At 36.5% G+C, this 22,452-nt stretch overlaps 1 protein-coding gene across 2 annotated transcripts in view; it reads left to right on the top strand.

Annotated features, from left to right (window-relative positions):
* Window positions 1–22,452, top strand: part of msk (importin-7 msk) — a 165,854-nt gene that overhangs the window by 110,704 nt on the left and 32,698 nt on the right. For both annotated transcript variants that reach the window (XM_089098588.1, XM_089098583.1), the window contains exon 9: window positions 4,402–4,539. In XM_089098588.1, the coding sequence (XP_088954714.1) occupies window positions 4,402–4,539 (138 nt within the window). The remainder of the gene's footprint in view (window positions 1–4,401; window positions 4,540–22,452) is intronic.

The raw sequence follows: 22,452 nt of genomic DNA, 5'->3' as shown, positions 1-22,452 counted from the left end.
CATACCCGGGCACTTCGTATCTAAGGATTCGTCTCATAAAATTCGGAGAGGACTCATTCGATTGGAAATTGGGGTGGCTAGTGCCCTTTTTAATAGTAGAAAAGGATTGAAGGGTAACTAGCCCCCCTCCCCACGCCCATCATTCCCCCAAATCCAATCAATATCCAATCAATATTTTGAGATAGCCATTTTGTTCTGCGTAGTTGATTTCCAGATAGAAAATATGTTTTTGAGTAGGACACACCACCACAGACCTTAGTGCAAGGGTTTTAAGTTATGCCCTTGGTGAATATAAGGTTTTATATGAGATGTTGTCGTAGAAACTTCAAAACAGGCTCATTTTATTGGAAATTCAAAGGGCTAGTACCCTTTTTAATAGTCGAAAGTGATTGGAGGGCAACTAGCCCCCCTCCGCCCATCATTCCCCCAAATACATCCAATTAAAATTTTGAGATAACCTTTTTGTTCAGCGTATTTGATTTCCAGATAGAAAATGTGTTTTTGAGGAGGACACTCCCTCACTACCATCATGACAAGGGTTTTAAGTTATGCCTTGGGGGAATATAGAGTTTTTATTGAAGACGTTGTCGTAGAAACTTCAAAACAGGCTCATTCTAATGGAAATTCAGCGGGCTAGTGCGCTATTCAATAGTCGAAAGTGATTGGAGGGCAACTAGCCCCCCTCCCCCCACGGCCATCATTTTCTTCTTTTTCTTCTATTCTTTTCTTTTTCATTGATTTCTGCCTGGTTTTTATTTAGTGTCTGTTTTGTCTTTGTACGGTAAACATCGAAAGGTTAGACTTTCGTTTTTTTTTTTTTTTTATTTTTTGTTTTGCACTGAGGACGACTTGGTGGAAGTTCTTGTCGAAATATTTTCTTATTTCTTCTTCTTCATGGTTTTCCACTGGCTGACAAAATCCTCGTTTTTTCACCTTTTTTAATTTTATTTTTCATTTTGTAATTTTCTTTCCTCTCTGAGTTTCATTTGCCCATCATTCCCCCAAATACATCCAATCAAAATTTTGAGATAGCTATTTTGTTCAGCGTAGTTGATTTCCAGATAGAAAATATGTTTTTTAGGTGGACACACCCCCACAACCCTCAGGGCAAGGGTTTTAAGCTCTGCCCTTGGGGCATTTGAAGCTTTTATAGACGGCGTTGTACTAGAATATTCAACACAGGATGAGTTGTTTAGAAATTCAAAGGGCTAGTACCCTTTTTAATAGCCAACAGGGATTTTAATGAACTTAGCCCCCCCCACGCCCATTCGTTCCCCCATCCGATCTCATAAAAATTTTTGTGATAGTTATTTTATTCAGCGGAGTTGATTTCCCAACAGATAATATGTTTTTGAGGAGGACACTCCCCCACAACTTTCAGGGCAAGGGTTTTAAGTTATGCTCTGTGGGCATATAAGGTTTTTATAGAAGGTGTTGTCGTAGAAACTTCAAAACAGGCTCATTCGATTGGAAATTCAAAGGGCTAGTGACCTTTTTAATAGTCGAAAGTGATTGGAGGGCAACTAGCCCCCCCACGCCCGTCATTCCCCCAAACACATGCAATAAAAATTTTGAGATAGCCATTTTGTTCAGCATAATTGATTTCCGGATAGAAAATATGTTTTTGAGGAGGACACTCCCCCACAACCATCAGGGTAAGGGTTTTAAGTTATGCTCTGTAGGCATATAAGGTTTTTATAGTAGGCATTGTCATAGAAACTTCAAAACAGGCTCATTTGATTGGAAAGTTGAGTGGCTAGTGCCCTTTTTAATAGTCGAAAGTGATTGGAGGGAAACTAGCCCCCCCCCCACGCCCGTCCTTGCCCCCAACACATCCCAACAAAATTTTGAAATAGCACTTTTGTTCAGCGTAGCTGATTTCCAGTTAGAAAATATCTTTTTAAGGAGGAAACTCCCCCACAACCCTCAGGGCAAGGGTTTTAAGTTATGCCCTGAGGGTACATAAGATCAATTTTGACAATGTATTGTTTATTATTTTCTTTTCTTTAAAGCAGGGTACTTTATATAGAAGGGGTCATTTTAGAGATCTCGAAAATTGATCATTCAAGTAGAAATCTAGATTTCTAGCGTCCTTTTTAATAGTCGAAAGTTATTGGAGGGCAACGAGCCCCCCCGCCCCCGCACGCCCATCATTCCCCCAAACACATCCCCTCAGGACAGGAGTTTTAAATTATGCCCCGGGGGCATATAAGGTTTTTTAAAGAAGTCGTTATCGTAGAAACTTCAAAAAAGAATGATTCGATTGAAAATTTCAAAGGGCTAGTAGCCATTTTAACAGCAGAAAGGTATTGGAGGACACATAGTCCCACCTCCCCACGCCCATCCCTTTCCCAAACACATCCAATCAAAATTGTGAAATAGCCATATTGTTCAGCGTAGGCTAGTTGATATCTGGATAGAAAATATGTTTTTTTAGGAGGACACTCCCCCAGAGGACACTCCCCCACAACCCTCAGGGCAAGGGTTTTAAGTTATGCCCTGGAGCCATATAAGGTTTAATAAGGCGTTGTCGTAGAAACTTCAAAACAGGTTCAATCGATTGGAAATTCAAAGGGCTAGTTCCCTTTTTGATAGTCAAAAGTTATCCCTTACGCCCATTATTCTCACAAACACATCCAATCAAAATTTTGATGTAGCCATTTTGTTGAGCGTAGTTGATTTCCAAATAGAATATATGTTTTTGAGGAGGACACTCCCCAAGAACCCTCAGGGCAAGGGTCTTAAGTTATGTCCTGGGGTGTATAAGGTTTTTATAGAAGGCGTTGTCATAGAAATTTCAAAAGGGGCTCATCTGATTGGAAATTTAAAGGGCTAGTGCCCTTTTTAACAGTCTAAACTGATTAGAGGGCAAATAGCCCCCCCCCCCCACTTCCATTACTCACCTAAACATATCCAGTCAAAATTTAGAGATAGCCATTTAGTTTAGCGTAGGTTAGTTGATTTACACAAAGAAAATACTCTTTTGAGAAACACACTCTCTTATAACCCCCAGGACAAGGGTTTTATGTTACGTCCTTAGCGCATATAAAGTTTTTATAGAAGGTGTTGTCGTAGAAACTTCAAAAGAGGCGAATTCGATTGGACATTCAAAGGCTAGTGCCCTTTTTAATAGTCGAAAGTGATTAGTAATATTTTTTATTGTTGTTGTTGTTTAGACCAGGGCACTTCGTTTCGAAGGAGTTGCCGTGTGAACTTCGAAAGTGGCTCATTGGATTGAAAATAGAAAGGGTTGATGCCCTTTTTAATAGTGGAAAGTGATTGGAGGGCATCTAATCCCCCTTCCACTCCCACCCTCCCATTTGCTCATTATGGTTATAAAATATGCGTTCATTTAATATTCAATCAAAATACGTGCTGTTAATTCTAATTCAAAGTACAGCATCTCAGTAGCATCTCAAAGACAATTAGGGGTCTTTTTTTTAAATTTAAGAGGGTACATGGGCTCTCAAAATTTAAATACATCAAACCTCCGCAAACGTATTAAAGCTATGAAAGACAATAAACATATTTTTTAGCCAATGATATCAAGTTTCCCATTTCAAGTCAACTAGAGGATGTATGAAACTAAGTTAAACAGTACTATTTGTGTCCAGATTTTTAAAAGGGTGTATGTTGTTAAAAATTGCTTAAAATTTTTCTCCTGTATACAAATAGCAGGCCAAACTATAAAGTCTTAAAAAACGAAAGATTTAAAGTGTTATTTTCTTTTTCTCTGAAAAGACTATGTCAATATAAAACGAACAGAAATTAATTAAAAAACTTTCCCGAAAATAACTTTTTCAGAGAAAAGTAAGGAACAAGTTCATTAAACAAAAAGAGGGCAAAAATAAAATAAATAACCTACTAAGCTTGATACAATAGCAAAGTAGAATTAAGAAACAAATGAAACCCAAAACAAGCAGAACAATAGACACCCGAGTCAAACTCAAAAAGACCTGAAATTAACTTGAGTTGGCGTCAAAATAGTAGTGTCTTCTTAAGTTCAGAATATAATTTGCACTTCAATGAAAAAATACAAATGAATGTGTATTGTCAGTTTAATATACATATACTGGTATTTAGTAATCAAAATGTTAAAATTATTTGATTTATTAAAGTTATAAAAGTAAAAACATTTATATTTTGAAAGTTGAAAAAATTGCGATTTTGCCACCCATTCAGGGAAGTCTCTAATTTTCAGATTTCAGATTCTTTTACTGACCGATTATTCGTCCCATCGCTTAAAAATATGTTACAAAACTGTAACAGTCTTCTTATTAAATAAGTTGTAGAATAGGCATGATATATTACCCTCCAACTTTTATAATGATCTGTAACCTCCAATGTCAAGTTTCTTAATTTCTGTTGTTGTTGTTTTTACAGTGTTGAGTCTTTTTCTAGATTGGCGAGATCACACTTCAGCTATTAGAAGTCCTCCGCGAAAGTGAGAATGATGACATGACAAATGTAATCCAGCGAATAATTCTCGAATTTCAAGAGGAAGTTGCTCCTCTCGCTGTTCAGATCTGTCAGCATTTGGTAAGTCAAGTCCTATTACACAGGGCGAGCTAAAATATTGTGTCGAATTTGCAGACTCAACACAGAAAATACAACGAAGAGCCAAAATTAAGTTTTCCTTTTGGGATGTATACTCCATGTGATTTTGTTTTGTTTCCTTTAAAATTTACATTAAGCCAAGTGGTTGATATTATATTCCTTACTCTGTTGAAGATGTTTTTTGAAAGCTGCATAGAACTTGAGGGATTCAGTTTTTTTTTTTTATTTACCAGTAATATTAAGAAAACAGTTTTCCACAAAAAAAAAAGGCATTTTCAAATTTAGGTTGGGGGGAGGTCAATATAAAAGTTAACTTAGTGTGTTTTCTTCTAAAACCATCAATGAGTAAGTTTATACTCTCATCCGATAACCGTTTTGGACAATTTTTCCTTATTAGTGATAAGCACGGAAATCCTCTTTTGGCAATGGATGAAAATCATTATACTTAACAATTTTGCTTATTCGGAATGTAATTTTACCACCCAGTTAATATTTTCGCTTTCTTTACACATTATTCAATTTTCAATTGTTCACTAATTCTCACGAACATTCTAGTTAACCTGTTACATTAACTACTTTTGACTATATTTCGGCTATAAGCCGACCGATTGGCGGGAAAAGTCTCGCCGGCCCCATTTATTGGAGTGGAGAGCCTCGTGGTCCCCACTACCGTATTGTAAATCTATGGTTTGTTAATACTCTTTTGCGATATACCATGTTCCAGGGTATGGTAACGTGATCGAACGATCAAAAGACCCAAACTCTAGGCCAAGGGTGCCACAACCTGGGTCGCCAGTAATATCTCTCGCTATCTCTTTGGAGGGTAAACGGGACCCCCCTGTCGAAATTGTAATGATGGCACTTCTTGCGAACTCTTTTCCTACCCTGCCTGGGTTCCTGTAAAAATCATCTTCACGGTTGTAGAAAATAACTCACATGGATTCTTCCAAAAATCACTTAAACACACATCTGTAAAATCTGAAGACAGACTCCCTAACAGATGTCTCAATGTAGACTAAAGACAAAAGTACCTGTTGTGTACCAAGCACTTTCTGAAGGGGTGGACCTTAGATTAGCCCTGGCCAATCCGCTAAATTAAAGTTCAAATCACTGGCTTCTTTTATATAATATTATCTTTCAATGGCCCAGATCAATTACACAAAAATAGAATTTATCTTGAAAGCTTACTTATTGCATAACAACTATAGCTTAGCAACGAGACTTTATTTTATCATTGGAAATTATACTATAGGTAAATCTAAGCAAATGTAATTACGGAAACGAAAACTGGTCATTTATCTGAAAAAGAAAAGAAACAGGGGTGAAACCCCAACCAGACCTTTACTTTTTCTCTAGACCCGCTTCCAAAAATATTATGTGTAGATGTTGCCTAATACTAGATGGATTGTCTCACTACTACAATCTACAGCTATTCTCTATAATTCGATATTCTCTACCAATTCTCTATAATTCTAGAAATCTAGATGCTTATAGAGAACCCCCCGAATTGGATATTGTCGTGTGAATGACACCAGTTTCTTGTTGAGTAGTAAATTTCAGTTGTTCGACAGATGGAGAGCAGTGACGGTATACCGCACATTTTCTAACGTAAAAAAAGCGATTGGTTTCAGATGTAGGAAAAAAAGTAAGAGTTGTTGCTGCGCTCTGTCGAAACCAAATTTGTTTCTTTTGTCACTTTAAATCAACTTAGATATTACCAAATTCTCATTTCTGGAAAAAGAAATACCCAAACTTTGGTAAAACATACCACACCATCATCCGAGGTCAGTAGGGGTCCTCGGATGATGGGTATATGGTTTCTCCGATGGTATTGTATTTTGAGTTAGGCCACCTCAGATTCTTTCTCCAATCTGATTACGCCTCTATGGATCTTTTCATGCACCGCGGTCAGTGCTCTGTATGTCCAGGTGAATGTTGCCTATCACTAGATGGATTATCTCACTACTATAATCTACAGCTATTCTCTATAATTTGATATTCTCCCCGATAAGTTCCCTCCCCGCGTATGATATTGGCAGGCATTGCTGTCTTCAATTCATTTGACATTGGAATTAGGGGTGGCACTGTTTTTATTCTTGAATTAAACTAGAAACGGTGAAAAACAGCTATTGAAAAACTGAAAAGAAACAGAAACTGAGAAAAAACTGTAATCCAAATGTGTTTTTCTGTTTTTTTTTACAGAAAACAGAAACGACTTGTTTTCACTTAATAACGGCTGTTCAACATATATTTCTATTTTTTTAAAAGCTTCTTTAGGTTTACGAGAGTAAAGTAAACATTTACTGGAATTGATTTATAAAAAAGACCAAATATACAAAAAGACTATAAATTAAGATTAAGATTTATCATTTAAAAAATTTCGGACTTTAAGTGACATAGCAGCTATTCGTGAGCACTGCTTTCGCGTAAAGTACCCAGCAACACAAAATGCAATCTCACTGAGTACCGATATTGCAGGCCCTGAGAAATGCATGCATGTAATTTCGCTAAATTCCGAGTAAGCGTAAAAGTAGTCACTCTAAAACTCTACCGGATCAGAATTATATTTTCCTGATCTTCGTCTCTTGCTCAAGAAGAAAGGAACACTCCTCATATGCTCTGATAATATTTTCTGCTATTTAGGCGATGCTTATATGGCTTATATTGTTCGCATTTTGCCTCGAAAAGTTCATCCGTAGCCCAGTCAGTAAACAAGCTGTCTTCTTGTTCAGTACGAGTGAGGCTAATAAGGAAAGATGTGCAGTTCAATTTTATTTTATTTACGAGTAAGCTTTTCGCATTTGACCTGTGAACATCTATTGATATTTAAGCCGGATTAAATTTTGAATAAATTACAGTGTATTGCAGTGACCATCAGTTTTAAAATAAGTGAAATAATAAATTGTTGTTTACGGAATATTTTACCATTTGGATATATTTATTGGCTCATATAAAGTCATCTACTATCCTACTATTTGTTCAATCTGATCTGACAATCTGATTATAATTAAATTGTGCTAATAAGTGAGCAGAAGAAGGGAGTTTCTTGTCCCAAGGGTCGTTGTACCTGCCGGGAGTGTTACTCCCTTAAACTGCGGGGATCTGGTAGCAGGAAACTACGCTTCCTTCGCTTATTGGTATCTGGTTCTTATGATACGTACAGTGAATAATGAATAATGGACTTGTTTTTTCGCCGGTTTTAAATTTTTAGCAGTTTAACCGTGATAATGGAGTGAATGAAAACGAAATAGTGAAATTTGGAAAGGAGTTTTTTCTGGACTTGCCGAGTGTAATCGAAGCTAAAAAAAACTCCTCTACGATGCGACTGTACCTGGGACTGAGCTTCTGAGAAGACAGGGGTCGAAGGCTTTGGAAAGCCATCTGAAGGATATGTTAGGTATATTTGAGAAATGTGACAATGAAGACAAAGACCAGCCAATGTTTGTAATTTGTTCTCCAAATGATGTACCAATCATTCCTGCTTTGGTTTATTCGAATTTGAACGCAAAATTGAATAGAATGGAACACTTCCTAAAGACTGTTTCAAGTAAGTTCGATTAGTATGATAATCACTTTCCACCACTGCCTGCCCGTGCAATGCCGCCAACTGACTCTCACACCGCTGTTGTTGTCTCTAAAGTGCCACAAACACTAAATGACCCGATAAAACGCAAAGAAGTACTTGATAAAGTGAGCTGTCATGATGCAGTTACCAAGCTGAGTTTGCGAGGAGACAAATTGCTAATAAATGTTAAAAAATCGGCTGCTGAAGAATTCAAAGACTCTATTTCAGTAATTTTAGCAGAATCCCCATCCAAGGTGATCACTAAACGGTTTTTCGGGATAGTCAGAGTAATATCGAAGGAATTAGACCTCTCATTCTTTCAAGGATATCCAGGTGTGGTGGAAGCTGTGCGGCTCGGTGACACTGGCACGGTTAAGCTTGAGTTTTGTGACTCCATGTCAAAAGCCAAGGCTATGCAAAATGGTAAACTTGGATATGAATATTTATCTGTGAAAGAATATCTGTCGGCACCTCGGTGCTGTCTAAAATGCCGTTCGCCAGACCATAAAGCAGCTGATTGTGCAAGTTTGGTTGCGAAGTTTGCACGCTGTGCGGGCCCTCATATCTCCACCAAGGATTCTCCCTGCCAGCTTGATGCAAGATGTGCCAATTGTGGTGAAAATCATGCCTCCTTTAGTCTTAGATGCAAAGTGCTGAGAGATATCATTGCATAGATGAAATGATTGTGCCTGTTTCGATTGTTTCGCTTAATATAAATGGTACTCGTTTAAAGGAGCATTTGATTGATGAATTGTGTGACCAATTTGACATAGTATGCCTTTTGGAACACCTCCTGACTTATACTAGTATTAACGTGTTAAAAAGGACTCTTAATCATTCCGTTTTTACATCTAATGGTGAGGTCACTTTTGCTAGATCTTATGGAGGCCTAGCGTGCATTGTTAAGAATAACCTGAGTTTTCTGTCTCCAGTGTGTTTTCACAGTGATAAATTCATCCTTGCGGTTCGGTTTGGTAATACTGTTCTGATAAATATTTATCTCCCGTGTAACAAAAAAACTATTTCCGCTTTAAACGCGTATATGAAAGCCTCGGCTAATCTTAAGGCTATTCTTGCGTCTGTTGTATCGACTGGTTATGATTTCATAGTGGTTGGTGACTTCAACACAGATATTACAATTCAGTCAGTTCGATCCGATATAGTCCTTGATGGTTTTCCGTTTATAAAATAGTTGAGAAAAGTGTTGATTATTCATATATTCACCAATCTGGAAGTTTGTCTAATATTGACCATGTAGTTTCCTCGCCAAATATTAATGTATCGACTGCTCTCGTTCACGAAGACTCTCGTGATATTTACCACCTCCCGATTTCGCTCTCTGCTTCAGTAGTTGCTTCCCGTTCTACTAGACCATTTACACAAAGATCTAAGTGGTTTTACAGGAATAACTGGAATAGAGCTAATTTTGCACTTCATATTACTACGTTGTCCGCGTTATTGGGTTCTATAAATGTTCCTTATTATTTGCTTCAAGTTACTGACCATTTCTCAAATAATAAGCAGTCTCTAAATGTATATTATGATAAAATAATTTGGTGCTTAAAACAAGCAGAGGCCACTGCTGTTCCTCTAGAAAAGATTAAAGTTAAAACTAGAACACCAGAATGGGTTTTGGACCCAGAATTAAAAGTTGTAAAGAATAAAACTAGTTTTTGGCTACGAATATGGGTGTCTTGCGGTCGGCGAAATCAAGGAGTTGTCTTCGAGCTGAAGCAAAGTACCAAGCGTGCTTATAAAAAACGTTTATGGTAGTCTAAGGTATCTGCTTTTGATTTTCCTGCGTCAAGAAAGGAATGGGCTCATGTTATGAAATCCGATAAGCTTAGCAGTGATTTTTCTGAAAGTCCTATAGCAGTTCATACTTGGGTGTCCTATTATAATGATATTTTCGGCAAGGTGAACCGGTAAATTGAAAAGTTTTTTAGTAACCTTTTTGAGTCGTGTTTGCCTAATCATATTTCTCAGAGTAATGTATTACCAGTTTCTACCGATGATATTAGTCAAGCTATTAAGAACATGCAATCTAGCTCTGTTGATCAAGACGGAATTTCGTCTTATTATCTAAAAGTAGGTTGCCCAACTTTGCTAGATCATCTTCAGCTACTGTTTCAGATGTGTTTATCTACTTCTATCATTCCCGACAGCTTTCTCTGTGGCACAGTCACCTCGGTTTTGAAGCGTGGAAAAACTTCGTCAGAGTGTAATTCTTATCAACCAATTATTGTTTTGTGCACTCTTAGCAAAGTTTTTGAATATATTCTTCTCCTTTTCACTTCGGAAAATGTTAATTTTGATGAAAACCAGTTCGGCTCTCAAAAAAGGCTGGGATGTCAGCCCGCGCTTCACGTTCTAGCTTCCTTCCTCTTGCAATCTATTAATGGTAAATCTCCTCTTCATATCTGTGCTCTTGATCTTTCAACAGCTTTTGTTTGTATAGTCCACTCACATGCACTCTATTCCCTTTTTTCAAACAAAATTAACCTTTCTATTGTTGTTTTGTTACGGTACTGGTATTCGAATTCTTGTATTCGGGTAAAATGTAATGGAGTAGTTTCTGATTCAAAAGGTGTTTCTTAGGCGTGGGGTCCGTCAAGGTGGTGTGCTTTCTCCAACTATTTTTAAGTTATGTATTGCTCCTATTCTTTCATCCTTGCCTTCGACTTTCATTTCTGATGGAATTGATGTCTCATATCTTGCTTATGCGGATGATGTTCTCCTTGTCAGTCGTTCTAGGGCTGCACTCTCACATTCTGTCAGCTGGATCTCAGACCAGTTCAGACGGATTGGGTTTATGTTGAATATCGATAAGTGCAAATATATTTCATTTAATTTGAGTGCGAGTCTCCCTCTTAACTGTATTTTTTTATCTATTCCCTGTGTCTTTTCTTTTCGGTGGCTTGTTCTTCACATTACTAATAATCTCAAAACACTTCGGGCTCTGACAGTTTCTAATGCAAAAAAAAAAAATAAATCAGATTGGATATTCAAAAATTGTTGCAAATAGAGGGAGGTACAATAGAAAAGCGCTTGGGAAATTATATTCATTTTGCGATCATTCTATTCTTTTTTTATCTGGTTTTCTTCCAATTATGAAGCCTAAAGATCTGAATTCTATCCGGACTTATTATTTTAAATTTTCTCGGTACCTTTTGTGCCTCCCTCCGTGGTTCCGGAACCGGCATCTAATATCGCGATTCGGCCTCCCTGATTTACGGGAAAAAGTGACTGTGCTTGCGGGAAAGCTGTCGTTGTCTGCAGGGCTTACTGCGCACCATAATTTACGTCGTCTTATTAAATAATTGTTAAGTGTGCGAGTTTGCTTTTTTTTTGTTTGTTTGTTTGTTTTTTTTTGTTTTTTTTTTTTATGTACTCCGCTTCTTTTTTATAGTGGATAATAAATAAATTATTATAACCCATAAGTTGCATAACCCAAAGAAATGTTTAATCTACTTGTAGTCCATTTCTTCTTGTTTGTTGGGAGTCAATTAGACTAATTTGCTCGAAATCTGCAAGAGTAATAAGAGGAATTTATGAAGTAATATTAAGGGTACTTATCTCTTATAGCTACACTCCTGAAGTGAAGTTAAGCTAATCCTAATAAAAAATACCTGAATATGATGAAAGTATAATACTTTAGTAACAAGATTATGGAAACTACAAGAGAGGATTATGGAAATCATGCCGCGCAGAACGCATTATATTAAATGGTTTCTAACCTAACCTAACCTAACCAAAATACATAAAACATTAAATTCAAATATATCTACATTGTAGTTTGTCTCTCTCACACTAAGTTGATTATCATCGAATACATACTGAAATACAGAAAGAAATCGATTCTACTCTACCAAGAACTTAAGTGTGGTGGCTAAAAGAGATAAGTACCATATTAAGATCAAGCCAGTAGATTATACAAAATTGCGTTTTTGAAAAGGTAAAAATAAGGGGCCTGAAAGCAGCCAGCATATCAGGGTTACTCCTACTCTTACGGAGTTAGTGTTCCAGAGACAGTACTTAGGAGTAAGCAGTTGTTTCTTAAGGGCTTGCTGGAGGCATTCTGTGTTTTATTAGAGTAAGACGGTGTTTCATGCAACTTTTATGTATAAATTCTTAAAGTATTGAAAAATCAAAATAACATTATGATATTTATTTTTTGAACTAAAAATTTATATCCAATACTGTCTAAAAATGACCACATTCAGCGATTTCATATGATAGTATCAAAGCAGCAAAATTTTAATTTGGACTTATTCTCCCCTTTTTCAAAAACTCTTTCTGCAGTATTTTTGATTTGATTTCTTGTCATGGCAAGTTTTTTTGTAATCTTTTTGATAATCAACAATTCTATTTTTTAAGTGCAGGAAAACGTTTAGTAAAATGGATGAAATTTATTTAATTACATAGTCCTCCTTTTAATAAATTAAGTAATAAAAAACAGATTTTTTCAATTGAAAGTAAGGAGCAACATTAAACTTAAAACGAACAAAAATTATTTTGTATATGAGAGGGGTTGCCCCTCCACAATACCTCGCTCTTTATGCTAAAGTTTTTCTTAGTAATTTTAAAAAACTTTTTTACTCTAATTAAACGGCCCTTGGGTTTTAGCAGTCATTCTTAAAGAATTGTGACAAAAAGTCAAACTTTAGAGCAAAAAGAGCAAGGCATTGAGGAGGGAACAACCTCCTCATATACCGAATAATTTCTGTTTGGTTTAGTTTTTTAAGGTTGCTTCTTACTTTCAGTTGCAAAACTTTTTATTTCATTCTTGATCGTTTTTAAAATAATCCCGGGAAGTCCGGATCCCGCTCCATGAAAAATTCCCCACTCACCTTAAGGGAAAGTACCCCAAGAAAATTTCCTCCCACGTAAATTACCCTCCCCCATGGAAGATTCCCCCTGACAATTCCTTCCTCATTGAAAATTCCCTCCTGAATATTTCTTGCAGACGGTTTCGCTGGAGAAATTCTCCTTAGCATAATTTCATTTGAGAGTTCAATTTGAGATCGTTTTTACGTCATTCGGAAAATCACCTCTACCGTGGAAAATTTTCCGCGGAATTCCGCCTTCCCCCACCCAATGAAAAGTTGTTCTTGCGGAAAATTTCCCCATAAAGAATTTATCCCGCTGGAAATTCCCACTGAAGATTTTTCCCGTAGAAAATCCCCTCCCCCATGGAAAAATTATCCAGAAACTTCCAACCACGCTGAAAATTTTTCTCCGGACAATACCCCGGAACATCTCCACGTGTAAAATTGAGTTGACAAAGAGAAGGCAAGGCACATAAAAAGTTTTTTGTGTAGGTATTCTGGCAAATTCCCTCAGTGTAAAGTTTCATCTGGAAAAATAACAACTGGAAATTTCCATCCCCATGGAAAATCCCCCTAGTATAAAATTTCACACACCCTAGAAAATGTGTATACTTCCCAAAAATATATAATATCCTTGAACAATGGAGAAATTTCATAACTTGCAGCCCTTTCCTAAGGGGTTTTGGGTTGTCATGTTATTCCGAAAGGCGTATTTATTAGGCCTCGACTATGCTGAACAAAAAGGCTCCCTCAAAATTTTGATTGAACGACTTTGAAGAAAAGAGGTATGAGAAGGGGGCTAAGTGCCCTTTAATCTTTTTTTTGCTTAAAGGGGAACTGGAAATTTTTATTTCTGTTTGATGAGCCCTCTTCCAGTATTCTAGGACAATTGGCTTGATAAGATAACCCTAGGAAAAAAAAACAAATAAACACGGATTCATAACCTTTTTTCTGGGAACAAAAATACAAAACTCTACATATTTGCTGATGGGAACTTGAAACCTCTACAATAGGTTATCCGAAAAGATAAATCTGGTAGTTGTGTTAAGATCGGATATTTTGGGGTGTTTCCCCCCTTTTATTGAAAATCAGGCCAATTTTTGGGGGCTCGTAGCTTTTAATGGGTAACGCTAAACTTAATGAATCCTATATATTCAGAATCAGCATAAAAAGTCAATTCTTTTGATGTTTCTATTGATATCAAAATTCCTTTTTTTATAGTTTCGTTTACAATTGGGCCGAGTCGCTCCTTATTTACCGTTTGGTACCACAAACTGTTTGATAACCCCTTTTTGTAGCGATAAAAAAGATTGATATTTTCAGCGATAGAAATTTCTCCGATAGCGCCGCTTATAGCGCTGGAGATTGTGTCAACTAGGCCAGCGTCGCTCTCAATTAATGAGAGAAAATTGATCATGTAGACATATAAATGTGGCCTCTTTTTTTTCGAGCTATCTGGAGATCAGATTCCTAGGGGAGCGTTTACCTTGGAGACATACGAACTAATTACCTATTATTAGACTAGACGCAGACATATAAATGAAATAAACACAGATAAAAAGGCAATAGCTTTATTGACTTACACATTTAGATGCACAGCAATAGGTCACTTCAAATGACAATAATCGTGACCGAGATGAAAGAGTTTAAGACTTCTATCTCAAAGGACCTGCTTCAACTTTACGAATAATCTCAAAAAACACATCTACCCCACTATCAAACCATAGCTTTTCAGTCCTGCGCCATGAGGACTGGCTCACCATTGGCTCGAGAGGACGAAGGATGTAAATCTTTTGTCCAATAATTCCTTTTAAATATTCCTAATGATTCAGGCGTTCACACGGTTTTTGCCCTTTAAACTTCCTGAGAAATATTGTACGCATCATATATTTTCTTAGTAAAATCTTAAGTCTGGATAGCGTCGTTCTTTGTCTGGGTGATTGCACTTTTTCTCTTTGCTGATTAAGGACTTTTGAAACTAGGTTTAATTTAATTATAGGAAATCGGAATTTTGGTATCCTAAATACATCGCATCTTACTCATGGTACATATCACCCTTCCCATCAATTAATGATGTCCCGTCATTAGCAATTGCTCGCCTTTGGGGTTTTAAAATGTTCGCCATTTATTAACTATTTCTTCTACATAATTACTTTATATTTACGTTATGGCTTAATCAGGAGTGCTAAAAATTTTCACTATTACCTTTCTTATTTTATTCTACATCCCTATCTAAAATTCATCTACCGGACTAAGATTATTCATGGTTCTAAGTTTGCTACTATATTAAGGATTTTTTTTTTTGATTTTTTACAAGGTTTTTTTTTTATTTTGCTGTCTACATGACGTACTACATTCTATCTACACTACGTTAAATGAATAACATGATAATATTACACCTAATTCTACTTGTGGTACATACATGAATGATTTATAACATACAATATTTGGTTCATCATATTCACTGGTAACATTAAAACACTTTCATTATTGGGATTTTTGAATTGTCCAAGTTATTAGGAAGTAACATATGTAGATTTACATCTATTCGTCACCTTCGAGTCCTTAGTGTACTACATCCTTCTTTTGTAAATATTTGCCCTTATCTCTTATTATCTCGTCAGAAATTTTGAAGTATTTTCGTTATGGTTTCTTCACGGAACAGTTTCACCCTAGTTGTCTTTATGCGAAGTTTTCTCTAATATTCAACTGGGAAATAATGCTTCCCACTTTAGGTGTTGGCGTATTTCTTCTCAGCGTATGATTGTTTAGGATATTTTGAGGCACATAGAGAATGTATTCTCGCTTTAAAATTGTTCATTTCTGCCTTTTATAAAACTGTTAGCGTACGGCTTACGCCGATTAGCCTTTGTGGTGAGTCCTTGGTTAATCATGGGGTAGTTGAAGTTTGGATTTGAAACGGATTGTTGTCGTACTATAGTGACTCATTTAACATACTGTTTTCAGCTTAAACTTCAAATATTTTTAAATATCGTTTAACTTCAAATTTCATTAAATATCATTCATCTTGTATTGATCGATGGGGTTCTCAAAATTAAACTTCAAATTGTTTTTAACTTCAGATTCAAGTATCTTCAAATGTCTTTAACTATCATTTAACTTCAAATATCGTTAAATATCGTTTATCTTGTATTGATCAATGGGATTCTCAGAATTAAACTTCAAATTGTTTCTAACTTCAACTGCAAATATCTTCAAAAGTCTTTAAGCGTAATTTAACTTAAAACATCTTCAAATATAATTTATATTGTATTTATCGATGGGGTTATCAGAATCTATGTGATTATAAAGTTCGCTAAAGTGATTGATACAGGGGTTTAAATATAGTGTTACCTGATACGTAATATGGTTCATGGTGGAAGAAACGACGATCGAAGGTAACTGTTGTTTTCGTAGACGAAGCTGGGATGAAAATTGCCTGGGGTCTATGGTGAGTACTCTTCGTTGGTTGAGATATGATGAAAATAGATGCTACTGGGTCGTATCTGTACTGGGCAGCTCATTGTAATGCTCAATAACCAATTTGCCATTTACTTCCTGTAATAAAAATAGCGAGGCAGAATCACACGTTCTTTAAAGTAAATACTCAGACAATAATTCACGCATTAATTGGGTTAAAACGACATTGTTGCCATTGGGAAATTCAATAAATAGAAGTTTCTTATAAAATATTAATTCTTTAGCTATAAGTATGGTCTATTATAATACTCTCTAATATACACTACTACATACACTTTATTTTAACTTCTTTTAACACTTAGTTAATTTTACATTAGATCTAAAATAATCATTTAAACAGAGTTTATGCTACATGGTTAATTTTTTTTTGAGGTCTAATTTTACAACTTATTTCATGCCTGCATTGTTCACGCACGTCCGTGCTGTTTAACAAACGCATGTGCAGCGTCACAACCACACGGTTTTACGTAAACGATACTACAACGAGGGAACAAGAAATAACAAGGACGAATGGAAACCTCTCTACCTACACGTTTTCTAATGTCTTCCCTATTTCTTGGCTTAGACGTTCTCATGGGGCTCCGGGTTTAACCTCAGCTGAAATGCAGAGATGTTCTTCTTTGTTTCCCCGTGTTCTTCTCTTGGGTTTTCCGTAATTACAAGTCAACATTGGTGCCTCATATTCGCCGTTCGAATAAGGTCATTAGATGCAGGATTCCAAGCTTGCCCGCGTAGATTTAAGTTGATGCTTGGCAAAGGATATAAGTGTAATGAAGAACTGACATCATTATCATTTCAGAAGGCTATTGTTTGAGCAAATCCTCCAGTACTAAATAAATAAATAGGATATTAAAGTCTTACTAGACTCCTTTAAGCGAAAAACACCTTCACCTTCATGGGGAATTACTTGTTGGTTTTACTTAGTCACCACTGGACATAGACAGGGTTTCAATCCATGTATCTTAACTGATCAAATGGTTTTAATATTTTACATATTATTATTGAGATATAATTCCACATCCGCCGTGAAATTCTACATATAAACGTACCAATAGCCAACTATAGGTACATATATGGCCTTGCCTGACGTCGGCATACCGGCAGTTCACAAAATGAAGATCCTGGGTGTTATCTTCAATGATAAACTGACTTGGGAGGACCACTTAAATCACTTGCTGTCCCAGGCTATGCCTCTGCTTAGGTCACTGACAAAGCTACGTCGCTTTCAACTCAGCAAAAATGCCCTGGTCACCTACTATAGGAGCCGCATGCGACCGATCCTAGAATATGCCTGCCCTGTCTGGCATCCTGGTCTCACAAAAAAGCAGAGCAATAAGCTCGAAACAATTCAAAAGAGAGCCTTGCGCATCATTCTAGGAGACAGCCAATTGCCCTATGAGGAATGTCTGGCGAAGCTAGAACTCACAACACTTGAACAAAGAAGACACGAGCTCCTCATGAGCTTTGGCCAGTCCATCTTGACTTCCCCCAAACACCGCGACCTTCTCCCACCTGATATCAGACAAGATAACCGACCAAAGACCCGCCACACAAACCAACTACAACCAAGCAATCCAAGTGCCACGAAACGCTACAAAAATTCATTCCGACAGTACTTCACTGAAAATTACAACAAATAGTTTTCATAATTTTTTTGTAAATGCGACTATTTATCCGTTTTGTGATATTTCGTATTAAATTATCTATCTATCTATCTATATATTTCTCGAGTAAGAAACACATGAATAAGCAAGCGTGCAGCACGTAATTACACTGGTATCCTATATTATGTGTAGGCCTAAAACAATTATAATCTGTAATAGGACAAAATATTTCATATAATTAGACGCTTCTGTACTGATAATATCTTGTTTTGGATACTATCCATCTTAGTTAGGGCATGGGTCGATTTTTTTTATAGAAAATTCCAGGGGACCTGAGTCAGTATAGGTAAGATATAACGTGACTGACTTGCGAAAATATTCAACGAAAAATATAGCACAAGATATGTCATAGATAAAACAATGAGATTAAAGAACATTTTTGTCACAGAACTATAGAACAGTGATCACTCTGTTATTGTATACGTCATAGATATAAACTAATGAAATTAAATTTTTCGCTAAGGAGCTAAAGACATTAATGTCTCTATTTCTCTTTGGAAGTAATGTTTAACACAGAGCTGTAGGACAGCATACGTCATAGATATAATATAATGAAATTAAAAAGCTTTTCTTTTTTTTTTCGCCTCGGAGCTATAAGAAAGTAAACTCTCTGTTTCTCTTTCAAAGCATTCTGATCTAAAAAACGAAAAATTAATTAGCTCACAGAAGTTTCTATTCAACCTTTAAGTATTGTTTTGACTGGATAATTTCTTAAACCACATTGGCCTGACATCACATAAAGAAATAAAAACGAGCAAAAATGGGGTTTTTATAGGCCAAATTACGATACTTAAAAAAAAAAGCGAATTTTTCGAGTGGACAAACGCCTCTCTTCTTCAGCGCGAAACGAAACGATGTATCAATAAAAGCCTAAAATTAAAACAATTAAAACCAACTACCTAACAACAATAAAAACGAGTTATTCGCCAATATCCGCGATTGGCACAACATCCAAAAAAACATTAACTGCCAGCGACGGATTTAGCGAACAACTTGCGAGTTGCTCGCTAGTATCCGTCAATGGCAGGTCATGTTTTTTTGGATTTTGGGCAAATCGCAGATATTGGCGAATAACTCGCTTTTATGGTTGTTAGGTAGTTGGTTTTAATTCTTTTAATTTTTAGTTTTTATTGATACATCATTTCGTTTCGCGCTGAAGAAGAGGGGCGTTTGTCCTCTAGAAATATTCGCTTTGTTTTTTCAGTATCGTCATTTTGCCTATAAAAAACCCATTTTTGCTCGTTTTTCTTTCTTTATGTGTTTTGACTGGCCCTGATTGGCATAAAAATACTAATTTCTTACCCTTGAAGGACTGAGAAATATCCCTTCCTACGGTCGTTTAAAAAAAAAACAAAAAAAAACAAACATGGGCCTTGAGTTCCTCCCCGGGCTTTCCAAAAGACGTGGTCCAACGCCAGTTGTCGTTTTCAGTCGACCACGATCTTCCTACCTTTGGTTATTTTCTGTTCCAACCTTTCTCTCTGATCACCAGTGTTTTGACATTACTCGAATTATTTTTTTTTCATTAATATTGACTTGTTTAACTTTACTTGCACACTTTTAAATTTACTAGGGTGTTAAATTTAAAATATTTGAAATTTGTCTTTACATTAATTAGGGATATTTCCATCTGTCGGGTTTTTTAACCGTTCTACCTGACTGTGTCGTTATTTTCTGCTCTGTTTCTTGCGGTTTTTTCTTTTTCGGTTTTTCTAGCGAAATAAGGTCAAATTTTTTGTTTTGTTTTTTCAAAAACTATTCGCCTTTTAATTTCGTTGTTTCCCGTGTGTGGCTGCTGAGATCGGCTTTGCTTACTCTATTTATTTAACTTCTGTATAGTCTGATTTACCATCAGACTCTTTGGAAATAGGTTCTAACGAATCCAGATGAGAACCTTTAGAATTGGTACTTTTTTAGGTATCACCTGCCCTTCCTTCGTAAATTTCTACTCCTCTGGAAGTAGAAGGTTTATTCTCTAAGTCCTCGCCTTGAGTTTTCAACTCGGGAGATTTGAAAGATTCTTGAGAGCTTTGGGATGAATCAATAGTTTTTGCGGGGTTCCTCAATTGTTTCAAGGCCATGTCTTCAGGGGGATGGGGTATTTTTTGCACTAGGGTTTCCCCCAATGAAGTCCATTGTTTAGGTTTGACCTTGGACACAGTTATGTCATGATATTGACCTTGCTGGTCATCCTTTGGAGTTTTATTCCCGGGCAAGGTACTTTGATTCATTTTTATGGGAAAATTTATGAAATGCATAGCTTCTCGCAGGTTTATTTTAGTTAAATCTTTGGGAGGAGTTTTCTTTACAGTAATACCGGGGGTTTCTACAGCTCTATTTAATTCTTCCTGTAAGGACTGGGGCCTTTCTATCGGCGTTGCAGGGGAAACCATATCGTCCGGAAATCTTTTTGGGGGACATGGGATCGAAATTCTATTGGGGAAGAATTGGGTTTTTGGAGATATTGTATAATCTAAATCTCCTGCGCTCGCCGATGAATAACTTTTTGGATTTTTTGGCGTTCTTATTCTTACTGGTATTAGGGATTTTTTCTCTGGAACAACTCAATTTTCCACTGCTAAAAAATCATCAAAGTTTTTGCCATCACTGTGATTCTCGAAATAGTATTGCTTGAAATTAAAGGGTTTTAGCTCTTCCAATCTTGATTTAGGGGGCTCATTTTCTAAATCTAATGACTCAGTAGAAAGGGGATTTGATACGCATCTCTCTGGAAATTTGGCTCTTTATATTTAGATAACATGTACCTTGTACGTTCTTCCACTATCGGGGTTTTCCATTTTAAAGGTATATTCATTATCGTACTTTTTGACTATTCTGTACGGTCCAGAATATTTGTTGGAAAGTTTTTTTCCTTCTGTTTTCGCCTCGTTCTTTAGGTAAACGAAGTCTCCGTAGGCATATTTAATTGATTTACGTCTGTCTGTCTTCTCCATGTATTATTATGGTAACGTGGATGTCTCGTGTCGGTGCCGCTTGCTGGCGTTGACTGCCACTGCCGTTGGCTAGCAAAATTTTCATTTCCCATCGGCAAATTTTCGTAATTGCTATATTGCATTGTCGCATTATATTGGTCTTGGAGAGTATTTGGGTTTTCAAATCGGTAATTAATTTCTCTGTTGGGGCGAGGGTTATACGAATTTGGTTTGTACATGTTGTAAGGTTCTGATTGGCGCAATCCCCCCTGGCTATAGCCTATTGCACGACCGGTGCTAGAATTTGTTCTTCTGAACAAATGGTTGCCGTAATTTTGCGTATTACCGACAGCGATTCTTGGTATGGGATTGGGGACACAGTGGCACTCTCTGGCGATATGGCCAACACGATTACAATTATAGCACCTTATTATTGTAGGGTTATTTCCGTAATTAGATTATTTAATAGGCTGAAAACGTACTGTTTTCTGCCTAGCGGGTTCTGGCGTTTTATTTCTTTGTAGCACTAGGGAGTTATCCCTTGAAAAGAAATTGGGGGATGCATGATCGCCCTTGAAAATTAGGTTCGCGTTTGAATCGCCTAGGCTATTTATTTTTGCTTTACTATGATTAGCAACCATTGTATCAACTTCGATTAATCGCTCTACCTCCTGAACTGCAAGATCCAACGTCTGAATATTTTTGGATTTTACTGCTCTATATAGTTTTGGGGGTAGCCCTTGCAAAAAGTTATTTAGTATGACTTTTTCATACAGTTGTCCAGAACCACTTCCGTATTTTGCTTCTACAGAAATGCGTATATTATCCAGGTATTCTCGTATATTCTGTGAAAAGTCAAAGTTACTGCTCCGTGTTTTAATTTGTTTATAGAACTGGTGTCTATAAACCTATCTTTGAATGCTTTTAACAATTTATCAACCGAATTTATTGGCAAGCTGGCGTCGTCGCCTATAGTAGGTTCAATCTGCTTCAAAATGTTAAGGCCTGGCCTTTTAATCGTAGCAGGAGCATGTCGACTAACGCTTCTAGCCCTGTTTTTGTTAGTTGTACAAACTGGGTCAATTGGATATTAAATTCGTCAATATCTGATTGACCATTTTACTCCGGGATAGATTTCGCTATTTCTATATTTTTCGTGACCAATTTCTGCACTATTAATTTTTCTTCTAAATCTTCAGACATTTTTTTTTGCGTTTATATCAACTTAAAATAAACGTATTATTTTACTTAACCTCTTTGGGGGAGGCTATTATCTCCTATGAGATATTCTAAAGGGTTTCCCTGTAGTAGCTTAGCGGCAATAGGCCTAATCACTCTATTTATATGTCTGTATCTCTCCAATAATTAAATTTAAGTTACAAAGTTTCTCTAGCCTAATTAGTTCGCAGTTTTCCTCCAATTTT

This window comes from Artemia sp. Qi Xiang Cuo, chromosome 2, assembly GCF_049724085.1.
Source record: "Artemia sp. Qi Xiang Cuo chromosome 2, ASM4972408v1, whole genome shotgun sequence".
Lineage (NCBI taxonomy): Eukaryota > Metazoa > Arthropoda > Branchiopoda > Anostraca > Artemiidae > Artemia > Artemia sp. Qi Xiang Cuo.
Note: the sequence above shows the minus strand (reverse complement) of the source record. Positions and strands in the feature narration are given on the sequence as shown.